This window comes from Zingiber officinale, chromosome 2B (genome assembly GCF_018446385.1).
Source record: "Zingiber officinale cultivar Zhangliang chromosome 2B, Zo_v1.1, whole genome shotgun sequence".
NCBI classification, from domain to species: domain Eukaryota; kingdom Viridiplantae; phylum Streptophyta; class Magnoliopsida; order Zingiberales; family Zingiberaceae; genus Zingiber; species Zingiber officinale.
In genome coordinates, this window is record NC_055989.1 from 85,635,840 (window position 1) to 85,660,959 (window position 25,120).

The 25,120-nt window shown below is 36.9% G+C and overlaps 1 protein-coding gene across 1 annotated transcript; it reads left to right on the forward strand.

Moving 5' to 3' along the window:
- Positions 1-1,676: 1,676 nt before the first annotated feature.
- On the forward strand, positions 1,677-23,944 carry LOC122046162 (calmodulin-binding transcription activator 4-like). Its single transcript, XM_042606715.1, has 12 exons — positions 1,677-1,879; positions 2,427-2,552; positions 2,645-2,760; positions 13,895-13,983; positions 15,497-15,542; positions 15,730-16,240; positions 20,202-20,359; positions 20,710-21,168; positions 21,480-22,159; positions 22,409-23,006; positions 23,216-23,512; positions 23,654-23,944. Exons 1-12 carry the CDS (start codon positions 1,870-1,872, stop codon positions 23,750-23,752), a joined length of 3,189 nt encoding a protein of 1,062 aa, XP_042462649.1. The 5' UTR covers positions 1,677-1,869; the 3' UTR covers positions 23,753-23,944.
- The last annotated feature ends 1,176 nt before the right edge of the window (positions 23,945-25,120 follow it).

Here is a 25,120-nt window from a genome sequence, read left to right on the forward strand (position 1 = left end):
AACTATAAAATTTTTTAATTTCTCTCTCATCTGATTGCATGCAACAATCATTGTGCTGCTAATTTTTAAAGGTGATGTAGTTACTACAACGTTGTAGTAGCTACTACACAATAGCTGCTACACGTTGTAGCAGCTACTGCACCGTTGTAGTAGCTACTACACCGTTGTAACAGCTTTTGTACCGTTGTAGCAGCTTTTGCACCGTTGTAGCAGTTACTGCACTGTCGTAGCAGCTACTGCATCGTTGTAGCAGCTTCTGCATCATTGTAGCAGCTTCTGCACCATTGTAGCAGCTTCTGCACCGTTGTAATAGCTACTGTACAGTTGTAGTAGCTTCTGCACCGTTGTAGCAGCTACTGTACAGTTGTAGCAGCTTCTGCAAAGTTGTAGCAGTTACTGTACAATTGTAGCAGTTACTGTATAATTATAGCAGCTACTGCATAGTTGTAGTAGCTTCTGCACAGTTGTAGCAGATTTTGCACAGTTGTAGCAGTTACTGCACAATTGTAGCAGCTTCTATACCATTGTAGCAGCTACTGCACCGTTGTAGCAGTTATTGCAGTAGCTGCTACAACATTGTATCATCACTACCATAATAATTTTTTGCATGTAATAGTAGGAGAGAAAATAAAATATCATTTTAATTTTAAAAAAAAAAGAGAAAAAAGTTGTTGCATGCAGATGAGAGAGATTAAAAATTTTTATAGTTGTTGCATGTAGATGAGAGAGAAAAGTTATTGCATGCAGATGAAAGAGCGATTAAAAAAAATAAATTTTGACTGTGTCAGATAGCCCACGTCGGATTTTGTTCACAGTCGTGCATAAAGTATTGCTTAGCATATCAAAAATATATATATATATATAGAAATGTTCTTCTGCGGTGCAATTCATGCGGTTTTGGTGCGGTAGAGATGATTTGGCATTCCACGTCAAAGCTAAAAAAAAAAAAAACCGCGGCATCATCTCTCTTCTCGTCTTCTTCGCCGACCTCGCCAAACCACTGACTGCCGACCTTCCACTGGACGCCCGGCCACCGTCGGCCGGATCGCGGCCGGATTCCGGCCGTTTCGTGGCCAAAATCTGCCGCAACGCTAGCAGACACAGCGCTGCCGATTCTGGCTGCGATCCGGCCGGAATCCAGTCACGATCCTGATCGAACCGCTGCGGACATGCCCTCCTGATCGGACTGGTGACCGATCAGGGAACCTCCTGATCGGTCTGTAGACCGATCAGAAAAGAATCGGCAGCGCTGTCTGCTAGCGTTTTCGACAGATTTTGGCCACGAAACGGTCGGATTCCGACCGCCATCTGGCCGGAATCCGGCCGCGATCCGGTCGACGGTGGCCGGGCGTCCAGTGGAAGGTCGGCAGTCGGTGGTTTGGCAAGGTCGGCAAAGAAGACGAGAAGAGAGATGATGCCGCGGTTTTTTTTTTTGCTTTGACATGGAATGCCAAATCATCTCTACCGCACCAAAACGGCATGAATTACACTGCAGGAAAATATTTTTCTCTCTCTCTCTATATATATATATATATATATATATATATAGTGGCCGCATATGAATGATTCTAACGGCTGTGGACCTGTAGTTGTGGTCTTGCAGGCGGACGTACCACATCGAGTGCCATTGCAGCAACGCTGCCGCTCGTATAAACAAATCTATGCGACAACGTCTATTTCCACACCTCCCAAAAATGACGTTTTTTCAAGTCTCTCCCTTCCATTACGAGTTTCCTATGGACTCCAATTCCTTTCCTCGGTGATCTTCTTCTGCTCCCTTTGTGAATCCCTTCACTTTCCCCTCTCCTTTTCTGGGCCTCGCTTGATTGGAGCAGCTGTAGCCGGCGGACGTCATCGGAGCTGTTCGCGATGCAGCACGGTACGAACTGAACTGATCTCTCCTTGTTTGTTTCTATACTCTTCGGTTTGTCCGTGCCTTTGTTGACTTCGGTTCTCTTCTTGGCCTCTCCCCTTTGTACACCCAATTTCTCGAGGTACGAATCTCGAGGAATTCAGGGGTCTGAGCTGTTGTGGTGCGGGTTGTTTCTAGAAACGAGAAGATTGATTTTGTACATTATGTAATAGCAGTTAGCGTCACCTTGTATTTTTGGTGCCTTTTGGATGAAGTAGTGTTACTTTGGGTCACATGTTTCCCCCCTCTTTTTTGAACATTCAAGTGAAGTTTGATTTCGATGAATTAGTTTTCTGTTTTGGTTGTGTTTTTTTCTACAAAACATGGAGTTCAGTTAAAGATGGAGTTTTTAGATTCGAATTAGAAACTCTATTTGAATGCTCCGACTTGTGCTAGCTTGAATTACCGACATCTAGTTCGCTTCTATTCACGTATGTTCGGAGTTGTAGGAATTAGATGTCTGTTTCTTTCTTTCACTTGCTAGTTTGTTGAATGACCATTGGCCTTTTTCCAGGTTTCGATATTAATGTGCTTCGCCAAGAAGCTCAAAAACGATGGCTGAAAGCTTCTGAAGTGCATTTCATCTTAAAAAATTACGAGCGCTTTCCTCTCTCTCCAGAGCCACCCCACCTTCCACTTAGTAAAATATGTTTTTAATACTTGTGGAATTCATCATTTTTATTAATGTTCCATTCCTAGTATTTAATGTCTGGAATCTGGTTTATTCGGCAGGTGGTTCTTTGTTTCTTTTCAATCGTAAAGTCCTTCGGTTTTTCCGTAAGGATGGACATGCGTGGCGGAGGAAGAAAGATGGAAGAACCATTGGGGAAGCACATGAGAGACTTAAGGTTAGTTGAAGGACCTGGTCCTTGTTTTGTGAACAATTTTGCTCTTATCACACTACAAATATCAGGGTACTAGTTATTGTTGAAACTGGGAGAAGGGTGAATTGTTTTGTTGTTAACTCCACTAGTTAGGATGAGTGTATGTTGCACTTCATTCCACAAGTTAGGAAGAGAACCATGTTCCTCTTCATTGCACAGTTTAGGAAGAGAGTTGTGATTTTCATTCCACTATTTAGGACACCACAAATATTTTTGCAGGACATCGAGTTGAGTGATACAGACACCTTCTACATGTTTCATAGGTTTATGGAACACAAGGTGCTGCAACATGAACAATTTCCAGCATTTGTAACCGTTGGTTTTCCAAATGAATTAGTTAAGGGAAGCATTTGTAATTGTTATGATTCTATGAAGTAATTTATAGGCCTAGCTTACTTTATATGCCTCCAGAATGGCCCCATTTTGACGTAAACAATCTCTTCCTCGTTAGATTAGTCAGGTGATCCTAGCTCTAGCAATAGCATGAGACAGCAGTTAGTTAGGATTTCATATCGAAGCTACATGTCACCAAACGGTGTGAGATCTTTGGAATATCATGCCAATAATTGGTGTTGTTTGTACTCACAGCAGAGTGAAATAAATCTAGCAACTATTTGGGAATCCAGGCTCCAATAAATCTAGTGACTATTTCGTGATAGCATACCTTACCAATGTTAAAAAATGATACTAATTTGATACCAAGCTGTGTTCCTTTGTTGGATGATCATCAAAATACTTCTCAAGTTTTATCTGTTCAGACCTTGTGTTGGAAAAGATCTTTATTACCAGAGGCATCTAGTCTCCTCATATAGCATGCCTTCTTTTAGTTGACTGTGCACCAGATTCATAACATTGTTCCCTCTCCACTCTAATGGAATGGGTAATATCCACAGTCAATTTCATGGAGGATGTATTACAGATTTTTCAATATAGTTAATTCTACCCCAGGAATGAGCTGAGGAGAATAAAATTGCTTCCGGCTTGCAAGTTATGCATCCAATTTTTCTGGTAGTATTGGGTTCCATTCTTGTTTGAGGGGTTTTCCGTCTTGTAATTATGACCCTAAACATATAATTTGTAGCATAGCCATCGATCAGTTTGAAATCTATGCAAGCTTTGGCAACTAGATAATTTTACATAAAATTGCAGCAGAGTTATATTGGTTAATTTCATTTTAGTCCATTGGTCAATTAATATCCCTTCACAATGATGTTGAGCATGGATCAAAATCTCATTTCGTATGCATCCGTTTTGGGTGATACTAATATGGACCATCTAGCCGACCAATGAGATATTTGACACTCGAGATGGATGAGTCCAACTCTTTTTTTTAGATAAGTAAAATGTATATATCAAAGCAAGTCCAGAATACAATACCTGGTGAGTAGCATCTTATGTCTAACATAATATCATATCAGAAAACACTCCTAATGACCGGTTAACTTGGATTTGTACATTTCTAAAAATTTTCTCACTCTCCAACTCTCTCATCAAAGATACAATTATTCCTAGTTCTCCATACAAAGTGTAACAAAGGTTACATTGGTGTCTAGCTTTAGTCAAGAGACGACCTCCTTTGAAGAAACACCCGAAGACTCGTAACATCCGCCGGTAGGTAGACATCTCCTGCCTCATATGTAGTCACTCTCAAATTCTCCGCCATAAGACCGCTACAGGAGGGCACCCAAAGAACAAGTGCTCTTGCGTCTCCATCTCTCACCTACAAAAGGCACAATACCGATTCTCCAAATAGTCAAGTCTATCTCTGGTGGGAAGTCGTCAATCAACCAACATCCAAAGCATAATTGCATGGCTAGGTTGGATATAGGTTTTCGACACTGTCAGTAGCCAAGGCTTCTTAGAATTCTTAAGACTAGGATGCCTAAAGAAGTCATAACGCCTGACCACACCTCCATCGTGCTCAAACCAATCCTCCAACCTCTGCATAGCACCTATTGACGACCTAATAGCCGTAAGGATAAGGTCACGAATTTCCAACAATCGTTTGATGGGAATCCGAGTGCACTACCTTCCATATCTAAATGTTCGCCCGCCTCAAGTAGGTATGATGCACCCACTTGATCCAAAGAGTATCCTCCTTTGCCTGTATCCGTCAAAGTACCTTGGACAATTAGGCAAGGTTCCAAACTTTTAAGTCGTGAAATCTTAGTCCTCCTTTTTCTCTGGGTATGCACATATCCGCCCAAGACACTAAGGGATGTTTGGGCGTCCACATAAATGACCTGTAGATGCTATAAATACGGTCAATAATTCCAAGGGGAATAGGTAATATAGTGAGCTAAAAGCACTCCACTACTTGAAGCACCGAAGTGATGAGTTGCGCTTTTCCCGCATAAGAAAGTGTCTTCTTCGGCCATCAGTTAATCTTTTGTACTAAGGAATCAAGGAGAGGGTTATAGTCCAAAATTCGTACACACTCAGCAGCAAGAGGTATCCCTAAATATCAAAAGGGAGTGGTCCCTTCTTGGAAGCCCGTAAGAGAAAGAAGTCACAACCGTGTCAAGTCATCTACTCCAGCTAGATAAATGTTTGACTTCCGATGATTAGCCTGAAGTCTTGCGGTCGCCCCAAACATCTACAAACAAGAAGATAAATGTCCTATTGATACCTCATCCCCCGACTGAATAATAATAAGTCATCTGCATACGGCAAGTGTGCCAACATGAGATGACCACACCGTCGATGGAATTTGAAATATGATCTGTCCATACGAGAGGGTCTCCCAAGGATCTCCACACAAATACTGAATAAGTAGGGAGAGGGAGGGTCTCCCTGATGTAGCCCTCTAGCCCCTCTAAAGAATCCAAAAGACCTCATTAATAACTATAGAGAATGACGGAATGGTTACACACTCCATTATCAAGATATAAACTTTATAGGAAATTAAAAACCAATAAGTGCCTCATGCAGAAACTCTCAATGAACCGAGTCGAAAGCCTTTTGAAGGTCAACCTTCATAATGCATCTAGGGGAGATGCACTTCCTGTGATACCTCCGGAAGAGCTCCTACGCCAGATGGATATTATCTGTAATGAGACATCCCTGTACAAAAGTTGTCTGAGATTGTTGAAGTATTCCTCCTATTACCTTTGATAATCTCGAAGCTAATAACTTAGAGATGACATTGTAGAATACCGTATAGCAGGAGATTCGTCTATAATCTGTCACCTTGCTAGTGTAAGCAAATTTTGGGACAAGCGCAATCAAAGTGTGATTCCATCTTCGCAATAATCTCCCACTAATGAAAAATTCCATAACTGCACTAATGAAGTCCACAATGTCCCAAGAATGCTTGAAGAATTTCGAGCTATACCCATCTAAACCCGGAGCCCTCTGATCTCCAATATCAAATAGTGCCTATTTTACCTCCTCTATTATAGGGAGTCTCTCCAAAGCATCATGTTGGTCCATATGGACATGTTGGCCAAATGTCATGCAAGAGTGAGGAAAATTTGTCGTGCAGGCTACAGTCTTCCCAAGTTGGCAATGGAAGTGTTCTGTGAAAACTTTGACCACCTCCTCAAATGCTTTGTAAGACTACCATCTAGCTTCTCCACTACAATGATCTCATTATGCTTATTATTACGCTTTACCGTTGCATGAAGAAAAACTCCGCCTGTGACGAACCAGTCATGGCCGGTCCCAAGTCCGAAATAAAGGAGGAGGGTTGCGTTAGGTTGTCAACCAGTGTTAAAATTATGACAAATATTCAATGAATAGATCCATTAAACTATTGTGCTAATGCTAGGTTGTTCCCCGAAAGGAACGTGTTGTAAGGTCTGATTGTAACGTCTCGGCAAGGACGTCTACATCTTTAGAACTCGGTTGTAGTGCTAAATATACAAGAGTTCGCGTTGCGTGGTCCGACTATAACGTATCGGCAAGGCCCGCTACATTTCCATGAGAATTTGGATGTAGTGTTAAATAGGCAAGAGTTCTCACACCATAGGTTGGATAAGAACAAATATGATAAGAAAACTAATAATCTAAGATTTGGAACATGGAACATAGGAACCCACATTGGTAAATCAATGGAGATAGTAGATATGATGATTAGGAGAAGAATTAGTATTTTGTGTATACAAGAGACAAAATGGGTAGGCGAGAAGGCAAAACTGATAGAGAACTTCGGTTTAAGTTATGGTATACAGGAATGAGTAAAATAAGAAATAGAGTGAGTATTGTTGTAGATAATTTGTTAAAGGATGAAGTCGTAGGAGTAGTTAGAAAAGGGGATAGAATTATAACCTTTAAGATAATAGTGGCAAAAGAAACTATGAACATAATTAGTGTATATGCACAACAAGTAGGATTAGATGAAGCTACTAAATCGAGGTTTTGGGACAACTTAGATGAAATATTACAAAACATTCCGCTAAATGAAATGATTTTATCTAAATGGGCATGTCAGAGTGAAAAATGAGGAATATGAGGGCGCATGGGGTTATGGGTTTGAAACGAGAAAGGAGGAAGGGAAAACTATATTAGATTTTGCAATAGCATATGACATTATATTAGCTAATATATTTTTTAAGAAAAGAAAAGAACACTTAGTCACTTTCAAAAGTGAGAATAATAAATCGCAGATTGACTTTCTTATGGTTAGGAAGAAGGATTAAAAGATTTGTAAAGATTGCAAAGTCATCCTTAGAGAAAGCTTAACTACCCAACATAGATTAGTTGTGTTGGATAACGCCTCAAGCATAATATCAATAGAATTAAAAAAAAAAAGAAAACAAATAAAAAAATAGTCGACCCCACCTAGTGGGATAAGACTTAGTTGTTGTTGTTGTACCAGTGCATGAAAAAAAAGGAAGTGTTCTGGTCCACATGCTTGAAGTAGTCAATTTTTGCACGTTGCATGGCAAAAGAATGTTCTGCAGCATTTAAACAAGCTGCAGTTTGCTGCAACTTGTAATCCTCTGGCATATGACCATGCAACAATCCATCACTTTGCACCTCTTACGGGCATGCTCGGGCAGCAGCAATTTTGACTGAGATGTGTTGATAATGCTCCGCGTTTAATCTCTTCAAATCTGATTTCAATGTTTTTAAGATATGTGAGAGCTCATATTGTTTGTTACTTCATTCCAACTGTTACTTGTACTCTACCCATTTTGTCTCCACTAGTTGTGAGAATGAATCATGTTGAATCCACATATTGAAGAAATTAAATGGCTTCTGAATGTGAATTCCTCCACCCAAGATAGAGACCAAACATGTTAAGTGATCTGATAAACAACCTGGAGGTGTGAATTCTACAAAGCTTTGTAACTTGGCTTCTATCCATTCTCTATTAATGAGTGCTCGATCCAGTTTGCTACATATATTACCATTCGTCCATGTGTATCTGCAGCCTATATACAATTGATCCTCCATTCCGGCAAGGCTCACAAAATTTCAAAAATCTTCTAGGCAATTCTGAGTGATCGATAACCCTCCACACTTGTCCTCGGCCGATAAGTAAGAATTAAAATCCCCAAAGAGCAACCATGGCATCCCCATATACGTGGAAATATGCTGAAGCCTTTCCCACAATGCCTTCCTCCCCACCATAGTAATCTGGCCATAGACAAATGTAACCGCAACGAGCTTACGAGACATCTTGCAACAAATCTGACAATGAAGGAATTGCTCATGTCACTCCATCTCCTCCAAATCAACCCTTTGGCCATCCCAAATAAGTAGTATTCAACTCCTACCCCCTTGGTTATTTGTTGTTTCACTTGTAGTTGTTGGAACCGACACGCCTTCAGCTTTTGATAGCCCTCATCCAGTAGTTGTCTCCAAAACACCCAATACACATAACTTCATACTGTGAAAGAGGGACTCCATTCCTTTTTGCTTGAGGTTTTTGTTGAGGCCTCGAATGTTCCAAGAGTCAATCTTCATGTGGCCTCAGACGGCCTACGCCATCCATAATTATGTGGAAACTGCTTCCCTTTGGTTGCATCGCCCAGTTCTGCAGTTTGTTCGGGTCCCTGTTGTGTATCAACCTGACGGAATGAGCCGGCCATGGCCCTTGGCTCCTCACCCTCCCTTTCCTTCACCACCGTTGCAAGGGCCTTACCTTTGCTTCTAGTAGCTGGGAGACAAGTTTTTTGGGTCCACTCTGGAGCAGGATGGGCAGCAGTATTTTCCAGCAACTTGGATTGTTGTGGCTTAGGAATCTGATTTTGTCTTCTGTTGCTTCTCCTCCGAGGTTGGACTTCCTCCCACTTCTCGTTATCCCCTTGCAAAGGTAGATCATTACTCACTATGAGAGCCTCCTTACCCTTTTGCATAACCTGATGAGAAGCAACTTCCATGCCCATCTCCACAGTCGATTGTTCATTGCCTAGATCAATCAATTTTAGTACTGCTGGAACTGGATGATGAGTACACAATGGATTTTCTCCAGTGACTAACACCATTGTGTTGTCAATTATCTCAGGGCATATTGGATCATCATTGCTCTGCTCAATACTATTCTTGGCCATATCTGAAACATCCTGCATAGGCTTAGAAGCAATCAATATGTCCTGTTCCTAATGATGGACAGCAGGTTCCCTTCGTAGGTGAGACCCAGATTGTTCAGCGAAATCTAGAAGGGTGCAGTAGATTCCTGTACCAGTGCTTGACTGCTCAAACTTTCCAGCAAGTGTGGGTATTGCCAGAGACGGAGCCACGCTGTCATGGGTATAGCCCAGCCCTCACATGGCTCTACCTGCATTAGAAATTATTAGGAATTTAATGTAATAATAATGATTAAATTATATGATATATCCTTCATTAAAATTCATTTTAAAATTTTTTCTTAATTATATTATTCTTAACTATTAATTGTACTTTATAAATAAATAAATAAATGAATTAAATGATTGAACACGAAATCAAGATATTGATTTAAAATCGAATTTGCCCCCGTATTATAGTGTAGGATGCTCAATTATCACTTAGACATTCATGGTTTGGTTCCCAGCTATGACGTATTTATAGAGATTTTTTGTCCAAATGGGATGCGCAACCAAAGAATGTTAGGCTTCTAGGCTGCCCACCGTGAGTTATGTCTACGCTGGAGCCAAACAACTATGGATGGAGGTCCTATGCGAGACGCTTGAGCACAGTCTCGCGCCGCTCTCGCTAACTAACTATCTCTACCACACCGTCGATGGCACACTCTCTAATATTGCATCAGTGGTCAGACCTTTCGCCATGACCTTCAAATTTTCAATGTCTACGAATTAGATATCGTTATCCCTAAATTAATTTAATAATTTCATAAATAATGAAAAAATTATTCAATAAAAATTTAAAGCAAGGTGAAATATAGGAAAAAGTAAAATGGTAAATTCCTCGTATAAAGTGAACTCAAACCTCTTAATAGACTTGACCAATGCGAGATCAACCCAGCCCATCTTTTATTCCTGGATCTGTCCCTGGGTATTGCTCATTTGTTACTACAATATCCGGATGTTGAATTATTTCCGTAGGCACATGTGAGGCCAATTGCGTTGCAATCCCAACTCCACATTGATTTTGGTAACGGTCCATATGATGACAGTTTAACAAAATTTGAATTTGGATTCAAAGAAAAGGGGAAGATCTACCTCCATGCCTCTGGGGAGGACCGTAGGGATGGTATCTGACAGTTCCCTTGTGATGTCAACCTCCACTCTTGAATACAAGTTAAATGTCACAGCCAACTAAGGTGGACTCTGCTCTTGCATTGAACATAGATTGAAGGGAGGAGTCCTGACAATTGATGGATCACCATCCTTTCTTTTCTTGTTCTTCTGTCGAGAGAGATGGCAACAGTGGGTGAGCATGTGGCAGTGAGTGTGGTTCTACCAGAACCAACTTGTACTATCATATTATATGCCATTCAGTATGAAAATTGTTTGTCTATCCACCAATACCTAGGTCTAGAATGACAATATAAACTTGATTGGGTTTCTAGAAAACTTAATAATATTCAAAGATCGACTAGATGTAACTTTAATGGATGATAAAATGCAAGAAATTTGGTTAAGATACTTGAACATATTCAAAGACAATATGTTTTCAAGATTAGTGAGTATCCAATTTAACTTAACATGCCATTCATGAATAAATCTACTAGTTGACTAACATAGGGATAGGCTGGCCTTTTACTCTTAGTTTATGTTTTCCAGATTAGTGATATCCAATTTAACTTGACATGCCAGTCATGTACAAATCTACCAGTAGCAATAATCAAAGAAATGCCCTCCTTAAGTATGCTATTGGAGATTCTAGATTTGTCATCTGTTAGATAAAGAGAGAAAGCATGTTATAATTCATTATGATAAGGTGTAATTCTATAAAGCAAAGAGTAAGTGAAGACCCTGGTAAGAAGATTTGGGCATTTGCAAATAAGACCTAAAGAGGCTTGCAAAAGTACTAAAACCTTTTTCTTTTAATTAGACCAGTGATATTGCCCTAAATATTTTTTACTTGTTCTAAAATATGATGACTCTATCCTTATTATTTTATTTTATTAAAAAAAAGAAAGATTGGAGTGACTGTGTGTCACTAAAGCATGATATAAAAAGTTGAGACTAAACATATGAGACCCAAATCAATCATTCACCTATACATTAAATAGTAATTGATATGCTTCTCAAGTATATCAATTACAATGGAGGGATTGAGAGAGGTATCTTACATAAAATACAAGCAGGATGGTTGAAATGGAGGGGAGCGTCGAGTGTTTTATGTGACCGTAAAGTACCTCTTAAACTTAAAAGTAAGTTCTATAAAATTGCAGTTAGACCTGCTATGTTATATGGAGCTGAATGTTGGTTTATGACTTGAGCACATGAGTAGAAGATGAAAGTTGCAGAGATGAGGATGTTAAGGTGGATGCGTGGATATACGGGGATAGACAAAATAAGTTATGAGAGCATTAGAGAGAAAGTCAGAGTTGCATCTATTGAGAAGAAACTTCGAGAGACACGTTTAAGATGGTACGGACATGTTAGGCGATGTGAAACTATGATAAACATGCATATCAAACGAGGAAGAGGAAGACCAAAAAAAACTTGGTTAGCAACAATAAAACAAGATAAAATTTATTTAAATATAGATGATGATATAGTTGGAGATAGAGCTCAATGGCGTAAAAGATTCATACAGCCGACCCCACTTAGTGGGAAAAGGCTTGGTTGTTGTTGTTGTTGTTGATATGCTTCTCAACAAAACCTTGATCAGATGATGTGATGACTTGCTTAACTCATATTCTAGATGTAATCATCCTTTCATAGGATCCATAGTAGTTTTCTTTTAATTACATAGGAACCCTAATACTTGTAAAAATTAGAGATCTTTTCCAAGTATGTAAGAAATCTAGACTTTATCATAATGTTGGATTGGAAAATTGTGACTTTATGAGTGTATCTTATTAGTCTAATAATGATTTTGGGGGTTTTGCTGCATATGATGCTGGTCAACTTATTTAAATATATTTCTCATGTATTCATGACAAAGTTGTGAATAAATATTTGCCGTCAAAACAAATGTTGAGTAAAAGATATGTTTTAAGTAATATGGACATGAAGTTAGTAAAGCTCAATCTGTGGTGCTTGGAGAGGTCGAGGCAGATTTGGGAGTGTTTTCTTGGAGACAAACAAAATAGAAATTGATTATATTTTATTTCTGTTGTTTTCCTTTTGCTAGAAAGATCCATGTAGCTCCACTTTTGCCTGAAAGATTCATATTGCTGAGAAATAATTATTACAATATGCATGGTTATCATTGTCATTATCTGTTATTGGCTGAATAAATAAAGCATGCTTTGTTTCTAGGGCAAAAGTCAAAAGGGTATCTTTTTTTAGAATCATCAAGATAGTACTCTATTTTGATTTTTTATCAAAAGGGCGTCCACCCCAAGTACAACTACCCAACTACCCTCCACTACACAGGAGTAGCTTATTTTAATTGTTATCTCTCTCCTATTTTTTCCCCCTAAATCAACGCGTTATAACAACTATAAACTTGTAGCAAGTATAGTTTTGTAACTACTACAACTAAGCTATCACATAGATATAGCTACGATTTTATAGCTGCTACAACATAGAATTTTTTTTAATACTATAATTGTTTGGAGCCCCCAAAAAAGATTTTGACTTTTTTTTAGCTTGAAACCAGGCCGTTACGAGTTCCACGCCGTAACTAGTTGTAAATCTCTCAACGAGCTTCGGTTTGATATATTGTACATCCTGTGGTTCAACCCGAGTAAACAATTATGATATTTCAAAGTTTAGACTTTAACATTCACCTTGTAGCAGCAACGATTGCTACAATGTGAATGTTAAATCCTAAACTTTGAGAGGTTATAACTTTTGACTCAAGTTGAACTACGGGACACACAATATATCAAATTGAACCTCATTCGGAGATCTAAAACTGATTATAGGGTGCAACTCATAATGGGCCGATTTCAGACTTAAAAACGACGTTTAAATCCTTTTTAGATGCTCCAAACAATTTTAGTCATAAAAAAAAAATTCATGTTGTAGCAGCTATGAAATCGTACCTGCTATAACTATGTAACAACTATAAAATTATAGCTACTACAACTGTGTGACATCTCAGTTGTAGCAGCTACAATTTCGTAGCGGTTACAACGTGCCCAATTTAGGCAAGAGACAAGATAATAATGAGAATGGTACTAAAGGATAATTGTGTAATTTTATAGGGGGTGCCCCTTTGATGATTTGGTAAAAAGGGGGCGCCCTTTTGACTTTTGCCCTTGTTTATAGCTCTCTAATAGAGAGCCATTATGAACAATACTTTAGTTGTATTAAGATTTATTTCTTATTATTGATAATGGAGTATACTCTTTGAAATAAAAGTATAAGACATTGAACCTATTTATACTAAGAAATAATTAACTTCTATTTCATGCACCTGACCTGATTTTTAAAGATCACACATGAAGTTTATATTGTAAATATCTTGTTTTCTTGGTTTGTTAATAAAATCGGCACAGTAGTATTTTCCATTTATCTTATTTTCCTTTTTTGCACAATGTGTCTATTTTTATGAGAAATTTATTTCTTTTATTTTTTTTTTGTAGGTTGGTAATGTAGATGCTTTGAGTTGTTATTATGCCCATGGGGAGCAAAATCCTTACTTCCAGAGGCGTAGCTATTGGATGCTGGATCCGTAAGTTCACTATATTGAACTTTATATATAAAAGCACAACTGCCATGCAAATGTTTTAGATTTTTTTAAAAAAATAGCAGCTCGATGCACGAAACTACCGCCAATGCGGGGTCTTGAGGAAAGGTCTATTGCACACAATCTTACTTTGCATTGTAAGAGATGGTCTCCATGACTCAAATCCATGACCACTAAATCACATGATGACAACTTTAGTATTGCGTCAAGTTCCCTTTCAAATGTTTTGGATTTTGATTCACAATATATTGCAAGTGACTCTTTAAACTCCATTTACGTTCTAGCGAACTCTTACCATATTAGATAGACCTCCTGCCACGATAGTTGCTCTTATAATTCTAGTTTTAGTTAGGAAATTAACTAGGTCACTTGCCAATCATATGCAGGATTATATCTCCATAATATGTCCTTGAGGCATCTAGATTTTTGGATGCTGACTATTGTAGTAATCTTCATATTTATGTTTTTTCTTTCTGAAAATTAATTTTCTTTTTGTGCTTCACGGTAATGTACCTAGACAGTTAGCTTATGCACTCATGTCAATATAATACAAGTACAATATAGAGTTTAAAGGATATGTGTTTGACTTAGCTGATCCAGATTCAAAATCAGTAAACTCTAACCTTGAGATTGCTGCCTCTCTCATATAATTAGATAGATAAAGGGGTTGAAATAGTAAAAAATATGCACTAACAAGACCATCCATGCTACTCTCAAGTTAAAATAATGAAATTCACAAATGTGATAATCCTGCATAAAAAGGGCAGTTTAATGCACAAAGCTTCTGTCAATATGGGATCTCGAAGAAGGATCGGACCACATTGGGTTACGCAGTCTTACCTTTCATTGCAAGAGGTTGTTTCTACAACTCTAACCCGTGACCTCTAGATCATACAATAATAATTTTACCGTTGCACTAAGTCTCCCCTATGTGATAGTCCTGCATAATAAATAATTAAACACCCATTAGTTGAAAGTATTTAATTTCTTCAAGTCTTTTTTACTATTAGGTTTTGTATCCGTTTATCAAATGTCCTCTTTTGTAGGATAACCATATTTCAACAATTATGATATTTGTTAATGTGAACTTACCAATCTACCATTATTGTTTGATTTGTTTCTAATACTCAAACACTTCATTTACTTCCTCAATACTCATGTTGGATAACTACACAAGCAGTGCCACTGAGTGAACACTCCATATTTCTATTACCCCAAATCTTAAATCCTAAAACCCTGAATCCTAAATCCTAATATATGTTCTTCTAGCTAGTCCATACAACTGCTATTTTACAGCATTAAATTCAATAATCTTTCTTGATGTAGGTGTAACAAATGGTGTTTTATTAATGTTTGCAAATGTCTATTGTGGATATTGACAGGATATCATGTAACCATTAATATTCCTCTAGAGATTTTCAAACTATTTACCTATTGTTAATAGACTTAAGTACTTTCTGGTATAATTGTTGTAATGTACTTAAATATTTCTTTTCAGGGAGTATGAACACATTGTTCTTGTTCACTACAGAGAAGTGGATGAGGTTTGCTGCTCAATGTCTTTTCACTCATTATGTTGTATTTGCTAAAGATCAAAGAATAAATGATAGAAAGACTGTTGAAATGATAGAAGAAGGCACATTACTAAGACAAGATGATATTTCATGTTTCTGCAACATGCCGATTGAGTGCTGTATCTGTTTATCACCATTTTATTTTTTTTTATCCCAGGGAAGATACGTTTCTGGATCAACCTCAAACTTCTCCATTGAGTCTTATTCAAATTTAAATCATACTTCAACAATTATTAACACAGACAGAGGCTATATGTCTGGAACTACTGCATTATATGAACCATCTCAGAGCTCTTATAGTCAAGGATCAACAGAAGAAATCAATTCTAAGTTTGTCTTAGAGAACTTTGATGCAAACCACCATAATAAATTTGAAAGATTAGAAAATTCTGATAAAAATTCACAGCCACAAGTCAACCACCTACTGCGGAATCTTGAAGCACAGCTCAGTTTGGATGATGATGATAATTCCATTTACTTTAAAGAAAATCTACTAGAGTACTCTTGTGAGAATGATGATATACAAGTCCTAGAAGATTTTCCTAATGGAGGAACAATGGTTTCTTTTGCACATGAAAATCTTCTCCTAGGATCAGATAGAGGACATCGAGTTAATGAAGTTGGAAAGCAGCAAAATTCAGCCACTGTTCAGCTGCCAAAAATTTCAGGTAGTTTTGTAGATCCATCAATTGCTAAATTATTTGTCATGTTGTTTGAGATTTTATATATTCTCTCAACCTTTTAGTTTATGCTTTTATTCTGCACGAATGCTTTTGATAGCACACGAAAATTCCACAATACGAGAACCAGAAATTTAATTGGTAAGTTCTGGGTCCTTGGTTCAACTGTCAAGTGAAATAGGTCAATTGTTGAATGACATGTCAACTAGAACATTGACTCAGTTGTGTCCATTGCCAGACTGACATAGATGAAGCTACAAATTTATTAATTTTATATGCAATCTTATCCTACATTGCAAAAAGCTATTTCTGTGGCTCAAAACTCCCCATTCAAATTTAGGTAATGAAAAAGATTAATAAATTATATTGTGAAAACAAGTTCCACAATACAAAGAAACATGTTACTTTTACTACATTATAATTTGTTGTATAGTTATAAATTGAATCAGAGATCAAACTGGACAAACTCCATATTGATATAAAAATTATTAATACATAAGTAAAATGTAAAAAAAATAATAATACTAGTACATATGAGATTATTATTGATATAAAAATGGAATAATGGATTTGCAATTATTTTTTAAATGGAGGATCTTAGATTTTTTAAATATATATATTATTAGGGTAGGATAAAATATGAAAAGGTATTATTTTGCTATCTCAAGTTTAATTATTTAGAATCGCAAATCAGCATTTTTTATATTTCAAGCTATATGACAAATTGAACTGGCTTCAACTAGCAAATTTTCACAAAAGTGATTGCTCCGACTCATTTTTTGTACATCTGATCTATGAATTAGCCCAAGCCACATAGGTATATGGTTCTGGTTTTTTCAGGTCCAACTGGCAGTCTGATCTCAGTGGTATAACTATGCTAAAATTCAACAAATTGATGAAGTTTCTGATGGATGACCTGTTGTTCACCCAACAGATGATAGATTAAAACCTCATCCTCTTTTACTTGAAACAGGCGAAACATACCATTCCATGCATGTGTTGAGACATGGAACAATGTTCGAACACCTCTTCAAACTCGAGAGTATATATGTACTCTCACTCGTAGTTTCTCTGTCCTATTGTGCCGTCTGGAAAGAACAGCAATTTTTCCTTTAGAATCTTCTGGTTAGTTCGTGTTGTATGGAAAAGTTACACTATTGAAGTGCATTCCATTGAAGGATGTAATATTAAATGCTTCAAAGTTCAAACATAACTATATGGAAATTGCCTATAATTGGACTATCCTGTAACATAATTGCTGCAGACCTTGCATCGTGGAACATCCTGTACTGGCCACACTTTTGTATGGCATCTTGTCATATAGTCCACAAACACTTATTTAAAGATACAAGCGCCTGTCCTATTTGCTATCCAGGATATGTTCCTATCATATCTGGTAAACCTTTCTGACATGATAAATAGCATTTAAGCTTCCAAAAGTACCGTATTACTTGTTGAAGTTGCAGCGAGAGCATGTTGTTTTGATTTGTTTGTTTGAGACAATTAGCCTTCAAAGGCCCAGTTCAACCTTAAGACTTATTCTGCAAGCCAAATGGGTAAATCAGAAAGGAAAAAACAATAGCAATATGATTAAATAACAATCGAATAAGTTCCTCAAGAGATGTATATGTAAGGATCGAGAACGCTAAACATGCAAAAAGCGCAGCGGAAAAATTAACTCTATCCTTTCCAGATCTGTGCGAAGGAAAAACATATATTAAGTTTGTTAAAAGAAGTTATACCTTTGTTACGTGCCCTTCGCAATCCTGGCAGCAATTTTTCTTTGGATGCAGATCTCAGCGCGATCAAGTGTTCGTGCCTCTACGGTATCCACATGAACACATTCCGTCAGTCGCACGAACACGGCTTGGAACCACCTTCTTGTGCTAGCAAGCAAGAGTGGTTCGTCCAAAGAGGAAGGAGGAAGAAAACAAATTCTCTATTTCGAAAATGAATGAGACAAACCTTTTGTACTCATCCAAGGAATACCAAAGGTCATTTGGCTTTTGGTCTTCCTTTGATTAATGATCCATTAATCTCTATTAATGGACATTAACCCTCTTGTGTCTCTTGGTCTTCTTTGATTAATGATGAATTAATCTCTATTAATATTCATTAATCTCTTAATGGGTTGGATTGTTATAACCCAATAAGCCATTAACCCAATAAGCTAATGGATCGGATTATTATATTAGATTAATCATTAAGCCAATAAGTCATTAACCTAATAAGTCTAATCATCTCATAATTGGCTTTTAGGGCTAATACTAACATTATATGATTTAGAAAACATACATATTGTCTATCACTAATTTGGCTCTAGTTTGCATGGGCATCATTGTGGAAACCGGACTAGGCTTATCCTTTATTGTTTGTAAATATGCTTCATATTTTTTAGGGTGCAATGATTTTGCTAAATGATGCTCTATTGTTGGAGTTGATGAGCGTGTTTAATTCAGAAAAGTAATGGTGATTAACTTCTAAATTTGATGCTTGAATTATGATTTTTTTTTTTGGAAAACTGAAGGTACTAAGATAAGTAGAACAAGTAGAGAATTTATGCAATGTTATTTCACTAATAAAAAAAAAAAAGGTGAAGTAGATGGATGAACATGAATTTCCTTTGAAGAGTCATGGAGTTATTACTCAACAAGAAGAGTATGACGATGAAAATACCATTAATAGGCTAAAGAGAAACGGAAAAGAGTTTCTGAAAGCTTGTGCTATCATCGTATGTCTCTTAGGCTAAAGGAAATTTTTTATAAACTATCATATGATTACACCACTCTTTATATGTCAAATTGTAAGGTTATTAGAATCAACACACAAACACATGCAAAAAGTTAATGTAGTTGAGATGAGAATAATGAGAATGCTAAAACAGATGTTTCAAATTGCTAGAAATGATTAAAAAAAATACTAGTATCTACATGTAAACATAGCTCTGTAAATGTTAAAAATTGACATTGTATCTACATGTTCAAAGGTGCCAATAGATTTGAAGATAACTTGATTGATTTGAATATTTCTAGTGAAGTGTATGAAACCATTTGAATCTATTTGTACATCTTTAATCAGTATTTTTTGGTATATGATAGACAATCAAGTTTGAAATGTAACCTCTATTTACTTGAGTGTTGGATATATACTTTTGGAATGAATTTTGTGGATGGAAAAACAAGTTAAATTTTCCTCTGCATTGCTTCCTCTGAGATGCGGTGGAAATGGAAGAAACAAGGTTTTTGAGGTCTCAAATGACTAATTACTCAAATGCCTTTTTTATTGGGCAATTTACACCTTATATTGATTTCTTATGAACTTCCTTTCCAATCCTCCAAAGACTATGAATTGCAACACTTTTTGTACTTGCAACCACACCACCCAATTTTTCTCTGCCAACATCATGCACACAAAGACACTGACTGAATGGTACTAATATCATTCAGGTATATTCAAGTTTTTTCATCTTTCTTACCTTCCTTTCAAGTAAATAGAGGAACTTCAACATAATTTTTCATCCTCCCAAATAAACAATCCTTATTGCTTCTTCCTTTCCTTTCTACCTTTTAGGCCTACTCTACCTTTCATCATTTTAAGTAATTGAGCATTAGCAATGTTTGACTATAGTTTTAAAAGCATTATCAGTTGAGTTCCTCTGTGAAAGAACCCCACTACATTCTCAATGACAGAAATGACATCAATCACCTAACAGTGAATTCACTGATAGTTTGTATCAACTGTGGTTCTATATTATTTTTTTTTGTCAAAAATTCTTCTAGAGTCACACATATCATTTTAAATAATTATTTTTGGTGTATTGCAAACTGTTTCCATATGCTTGTCACGACAAGTAGTCCTGAGGGCATGTGAACATTGCACAGTGAAGCATCTTAGTTCTTATTTTCATAACACTTGACAGTAAATTAAATATCTGCAATCCTCCCTCCAGGTGACCATGAATCACAACAAAATCAACCATTATGCTCGGATTCTCCTTCGTGGACAGATGTACTCCAGCTAAGCTCAAAATCTGCGGGGATGGAGTCCCATGGAAGACGTTCCAATTTCTTGGCCTGCAATGGGATTCCTGATTCTTCAATTTCTAGAGTAAGTGCACTTGAAATTGGGTTTTGTCATCGACTTTATGTCACGAATCAGTAAGGAATAAGGAATCTTAACTCTCTTAGTTTGTTTGATATGGAACATAGATTTGAGCTGCCTCTCAAGGAGTTTTTGGTTCATAAAATAACCAAAGTATAGCTATTCTATTACATTTATTTGTTTGACAATTCAAAAAGCTTCAGTATGTCATATTGTTTCCCGAGTCTCATCATTTTTTTTCTGTACTTGTAGCATTCTAAAGTTTTGTCAGTGAAAATTAAGTGTTTGGTATGATTTCTACTTTCTGATCATTACCTTTCTTTTGAAATAATATTATTTTTTGTGTTCCTTTACAGGATCCGTTACCTACAAATTCAGGCAGAGAGAATATGCCCATATATTCCTTTGGTGCATCTGAGAATTTGAGTTCTTGTACAGCAGAAGAGAAACCAAATGGTCATGAAATTTCTGAGAGTGATTTACGTCACCAACTATCTGCTACTAGAAGATTTCTTTTAGGTTCCAAGGACTCGATTGAATCACCTAGCACTATTTCTCAACTCAAAATGTTTGGAGAACACCATTCATCTGCAGAAGGTAGTTTTGAAGCAAATGGTAGAAAAGAAAATAGCTCTGATTGGATTGAAACTATCCCCATAGCTCTGGGAAACAATGCAAATTCAGCAGATTTCTCTAGCATTTTTTATCATAGTCAATTTGGAGCTTCTCTTGCAACAGATTTAAGTTCACAGAGACGTCGTTTCAGCATATGTGAAGTTTCTCCAGAATGGGCATTTTCTTATGAGAGCACCAAGGCACACTTTTTTCTCTAGAATTTGTTTATTGCTGAACATGTTGCTGATACCTGATATGAACTAGTGTTAACTGATGATTATATAGATTCAATAAAAAAATTGGTTGGTTAAAAGGATCAGAACGAAAAAAAAATGATTTCAATATCTTATTCTCCCATGTTTCTAATAATTATATTGTCAAATACGCAGGACTACTTTTCTTTTAAAATACTTAAACTATAAAGAGAACAATTTCAAGTTTATGCATCTTTCATTATTCTATGAACTGAGTTATCATCAGTTATATTTTGACACAACAATATGGTGTTCAGGTTGTCATTACAGGAGAGTTTCTTTGTGATCCACTGGAGTCTTCCTGGGCAGTCATGTTTGGTGACATCGAGGTTCCACTTGAAATTGTCCAAGAAGGTGTACTGCGTTGCTGGGCTCCTCAACATAGTACTGGTAAAGTTGATCTGTGTATCACATCTGGGAACAGGAAGTCCTGCAGTGAGGTGCGAGAATTTGAATTTCGTGCTAAGTTAACCACCTCTAGCTATATAGATCATTTATCTGTTGTTGGTACTGCAAAAGATTCTGAAGAAATATTGCTCCTTGCTAGACTTTCTCAAATGCTACTTGTTAATTCAACAATAGAAAAAGGTCCTATTGACAATCAAGTAGGGAAGTCTAGAAAACTTAAAGCAACAGATGACCATTGGAAGCAAATTATTGAGGCACTCAAAATTGATTGTGATAATTCATTAGATTCCAAAGACTGGATTATGCTAGAACTGTTAAAAGACAAGCTGTTGAACTGGTTGTCGATGAAACATCAAAACAACAAACAAGCAGACTGTTTGTTATCCAAGCAAGAACATGGCATTATACATCTTATTTCTGGTCTGGGATACGAGTGGGCTTTGAATCTCATTCTTGAGCACGGTGTTGGCATAAATTTCCGTGATGAAAATGGATGGACGGCACTCCATTGGGCTGCATTCTGTGGCAGGTAACTTAAATTGTTTAGTGTAAGCATTTATTGGTGATGAGGACTTAGTGTGTCAGCTCTTTGGCTTGTGCTTACTTTTTGGACCAAGTATAATCTTGTTCCATACAGCAATGTTGCCTTTCTTTGCACAAACATGATTTAGTCAAGTTTCCTGGACAAATAAGAAGCTCTCTTTTTCATCCAACATTTTGATAACACTTAAATTTATGGATTATCGACTGATATAGGTGGAACTATTTTACTTTGCAGAGAGAAAATGGTTGCTGCACTTCTTGCTGCTGGTGCATCTGCTGAATTAGTCACAGATCCCACTGCACAAGATCCAGTTGGAAAAACACCAGGATTCCTAGCATCTGCTAGAGGCCACACGGGTCTTGCTGGATATCTCTCAGAAGTTGCTCTAACAAGTCATCTATCTTCTCTCACTATAGAAGAAAGTGAGATTTCCGAGGGTTCTTCTGAGGTGGAAGCAGTAAAAGCAGTCGAAAGCATATCTCAGAGGAGTGTCGAAAAACATGGTGAAACTGAAGACGAACTTTCGCTGAAGGATTCTTTAGCAGCTGTAAGAAATGCAGCTCTAGCTGCGGCGCGTATACAAGCTGCCTTCCGTGCGCATTCTTTTAGGAAGAGGCTGCAAAAGACTGCACTCAGTTTGAGTTGTGATGATTATGGCATGACTCCAGGGGATATACAAGCGCTATCAGCTGTGTCAAGGCTTCATAGGCCTTCTTCTAGTTCACAAGATCAGAATTCCGATAGAGCAGCTCTATCTATCCAGAAAAAGTACCGGGGTTGGAAGGGGCGGAGAGATTTTCTTACTCTCCGCCAACATGTAGTGAAGATACAGGTTTGCTACTTTTCTTTTAGTTCAGAGTACTCTTATTTGATATTTCTATGCAAACATGGATGTGGCAATTCATTCATGCCTTTTCAATTCTTGCATTCCTGTTACAAATTCTTCAGCTTGAGTGTTTTTGACCAATTAGCATGTTGCTTTACAAAGATGAAATTATCCAGCAATTTTTATTGTTTTTTGTCTTTGGTCTTTGTTGACAGGCTCATGTAAGAGGTCATCAGGTAAGAAAGAAGTACAGAGAAATCTTATGGACTGTTGGTGTCGTTGAAAAGGTTATATTACGGTGGCGTAGGAAAGGAGCCGGTTTACGTGGGTTTCGAGCTGAACCAGAAATTACTGATGAAGACGACGATGACAACGACATAACTAAGATTTTTAGGAGGCAAAAGGTGGATGGAGCTATTGATGAAGCAGTTTCAAGGGTTCTATCAATGGTAGACTCGCCCGACGCAAGGCAGCAGTACCGGCGCATGCTTGAAAGATATCACAAAGCCAAGGTTTGTCAAGTAGACAATGAGATGCATGGATATATTTTGAATATAGATTCAATTTCTTCTCCATTTATCATCTAAACCTGGAACTTTCGTTGATCTTATCATGCTTCTAACTAGCTAGTTTTTCTCGTGCACGATCGACAGGCGGAATTGAGCAAATCAGATGAAGCTCCATCAGGATTTGAAGATGGCTCTGAACTCGACTTATATCTAATGACAGACGCAGATCAAACATCTACTTGACTATCTAGATGAAGATGCATTTACGAGAATGCTAATACCTTTAACTTTCCATACGATTTCATGGTATTTGACAGTCGACAGATACAGTTTGTTGTAAATTATTTACACTGCTGTTGATGCAAAACTAACGACACTGTCTGGCTTTGCTCGTGAACTGTCGTAATTTTTCCCTGATAAATATTCCTCATGTACCCATGGAAATCTGTTCGGATTAGTCAGTGTAAAGACAGACCACGATTCGAATAGGATAGTGGAGACAGTGGTTAGTGGAGATCATGATTCATGGTGTTAATAGATATAAGGGTGTTAGTGGAGATAGTGGGGTGGGGTTAGTGGAAATAGTGAGGTTGGTGGAGATTAAAACTTTATCTCTATAAATAATTATGGGAAAGTTACGAAAAGCTTGATTAGAAGAGAAAACGTATCCTGATAGAATCATTTTAACACAGAAGGAGAAGTGTACTTCAAGAATCTCATCTTTTTCATTGCCACATCAATTTCTAAAAATTTCTGTAACTGGACTTATTATGCAAATTATAAATTTTGAAAGTGATAGTTTTATTGTTTTGAAAATTTATTTTGTTATACTATTATTAGTATTAATTTTTGTTATTACTGTATTTTTTGGCATTGTATTAATTATGAACTAAATGGTAAGAATACGTATTCTGTATACTTTTGATTTCTGAACTACTTTTGATTTTTGACCTCTCCTCTAGGATAAATAATTCTAGAAAATTGATATCAACTGAAGACATGAAGAATATGACTTAGTTTCACTGTCTATGTATATTTCTATTTTAAGTTAATTGTTATTTCTACTATTAAAATATTGTTGTTTCTCAAGAATTATTATATTTGCATTTTATCCTTCACTTGGTGACTCCAAGTCACTCATCCCTAACCTCTTATAATGCATTTCAATTAGAAACAGAATTGAAATCGAGAATGAAATCAAGAATAGGAAACAAGTCGAGTTCTGATAAAGATGAATTCACTCTAATTTCTAACGAAAAAATTAGAATTTTATGATAATACAATATTTTTAAATTTAAATAGATATAATTTAATTAGTTCGAATAGTATGAATAATTTATCATAAAAAATTAATTTATTTTAGAATTATTGTATCACCGAGGTTGATTATTTTTAAATTTTTTTATTTAAAAATAACACCGATCTCAACCGTAGGACATGGAGACCAGATCCTCTGGTCCAAAATTTTCTGGATTAAAAAAGGCCCTGTCTATTTATTGGTTAGAGGAACTAGACCCCACCTATTAAATAGATGAGATCTAATTCATCCTGCCAATGAATAAGCAGGATCCTGTCATCCTGACAGTCAGAGCTTCGACCGGACAAATTCTC

What these genes read in the sequence shown, in the direction of transcription:
- LOC122046162 (XM_042606715.1), top strand. An exon ending in CTGATTCTTCAATTTCTAGA is followed by an intron (nt 20,360 to 20,709) that starts GTAAGTGCACTT and finishes GTTCCTTTACAG; the next exon opens with GATCCGTTACCTACAAATTC. An exon ending in TGGGCTGCATTCTGTGGCAG is followed by an intron (nt 22,160 to 22,408) that starts GTAACTTAAATT and finishes TTTACTTTGCAG; the next exon opens with AGAGAAAATGGTTGCTGCAC.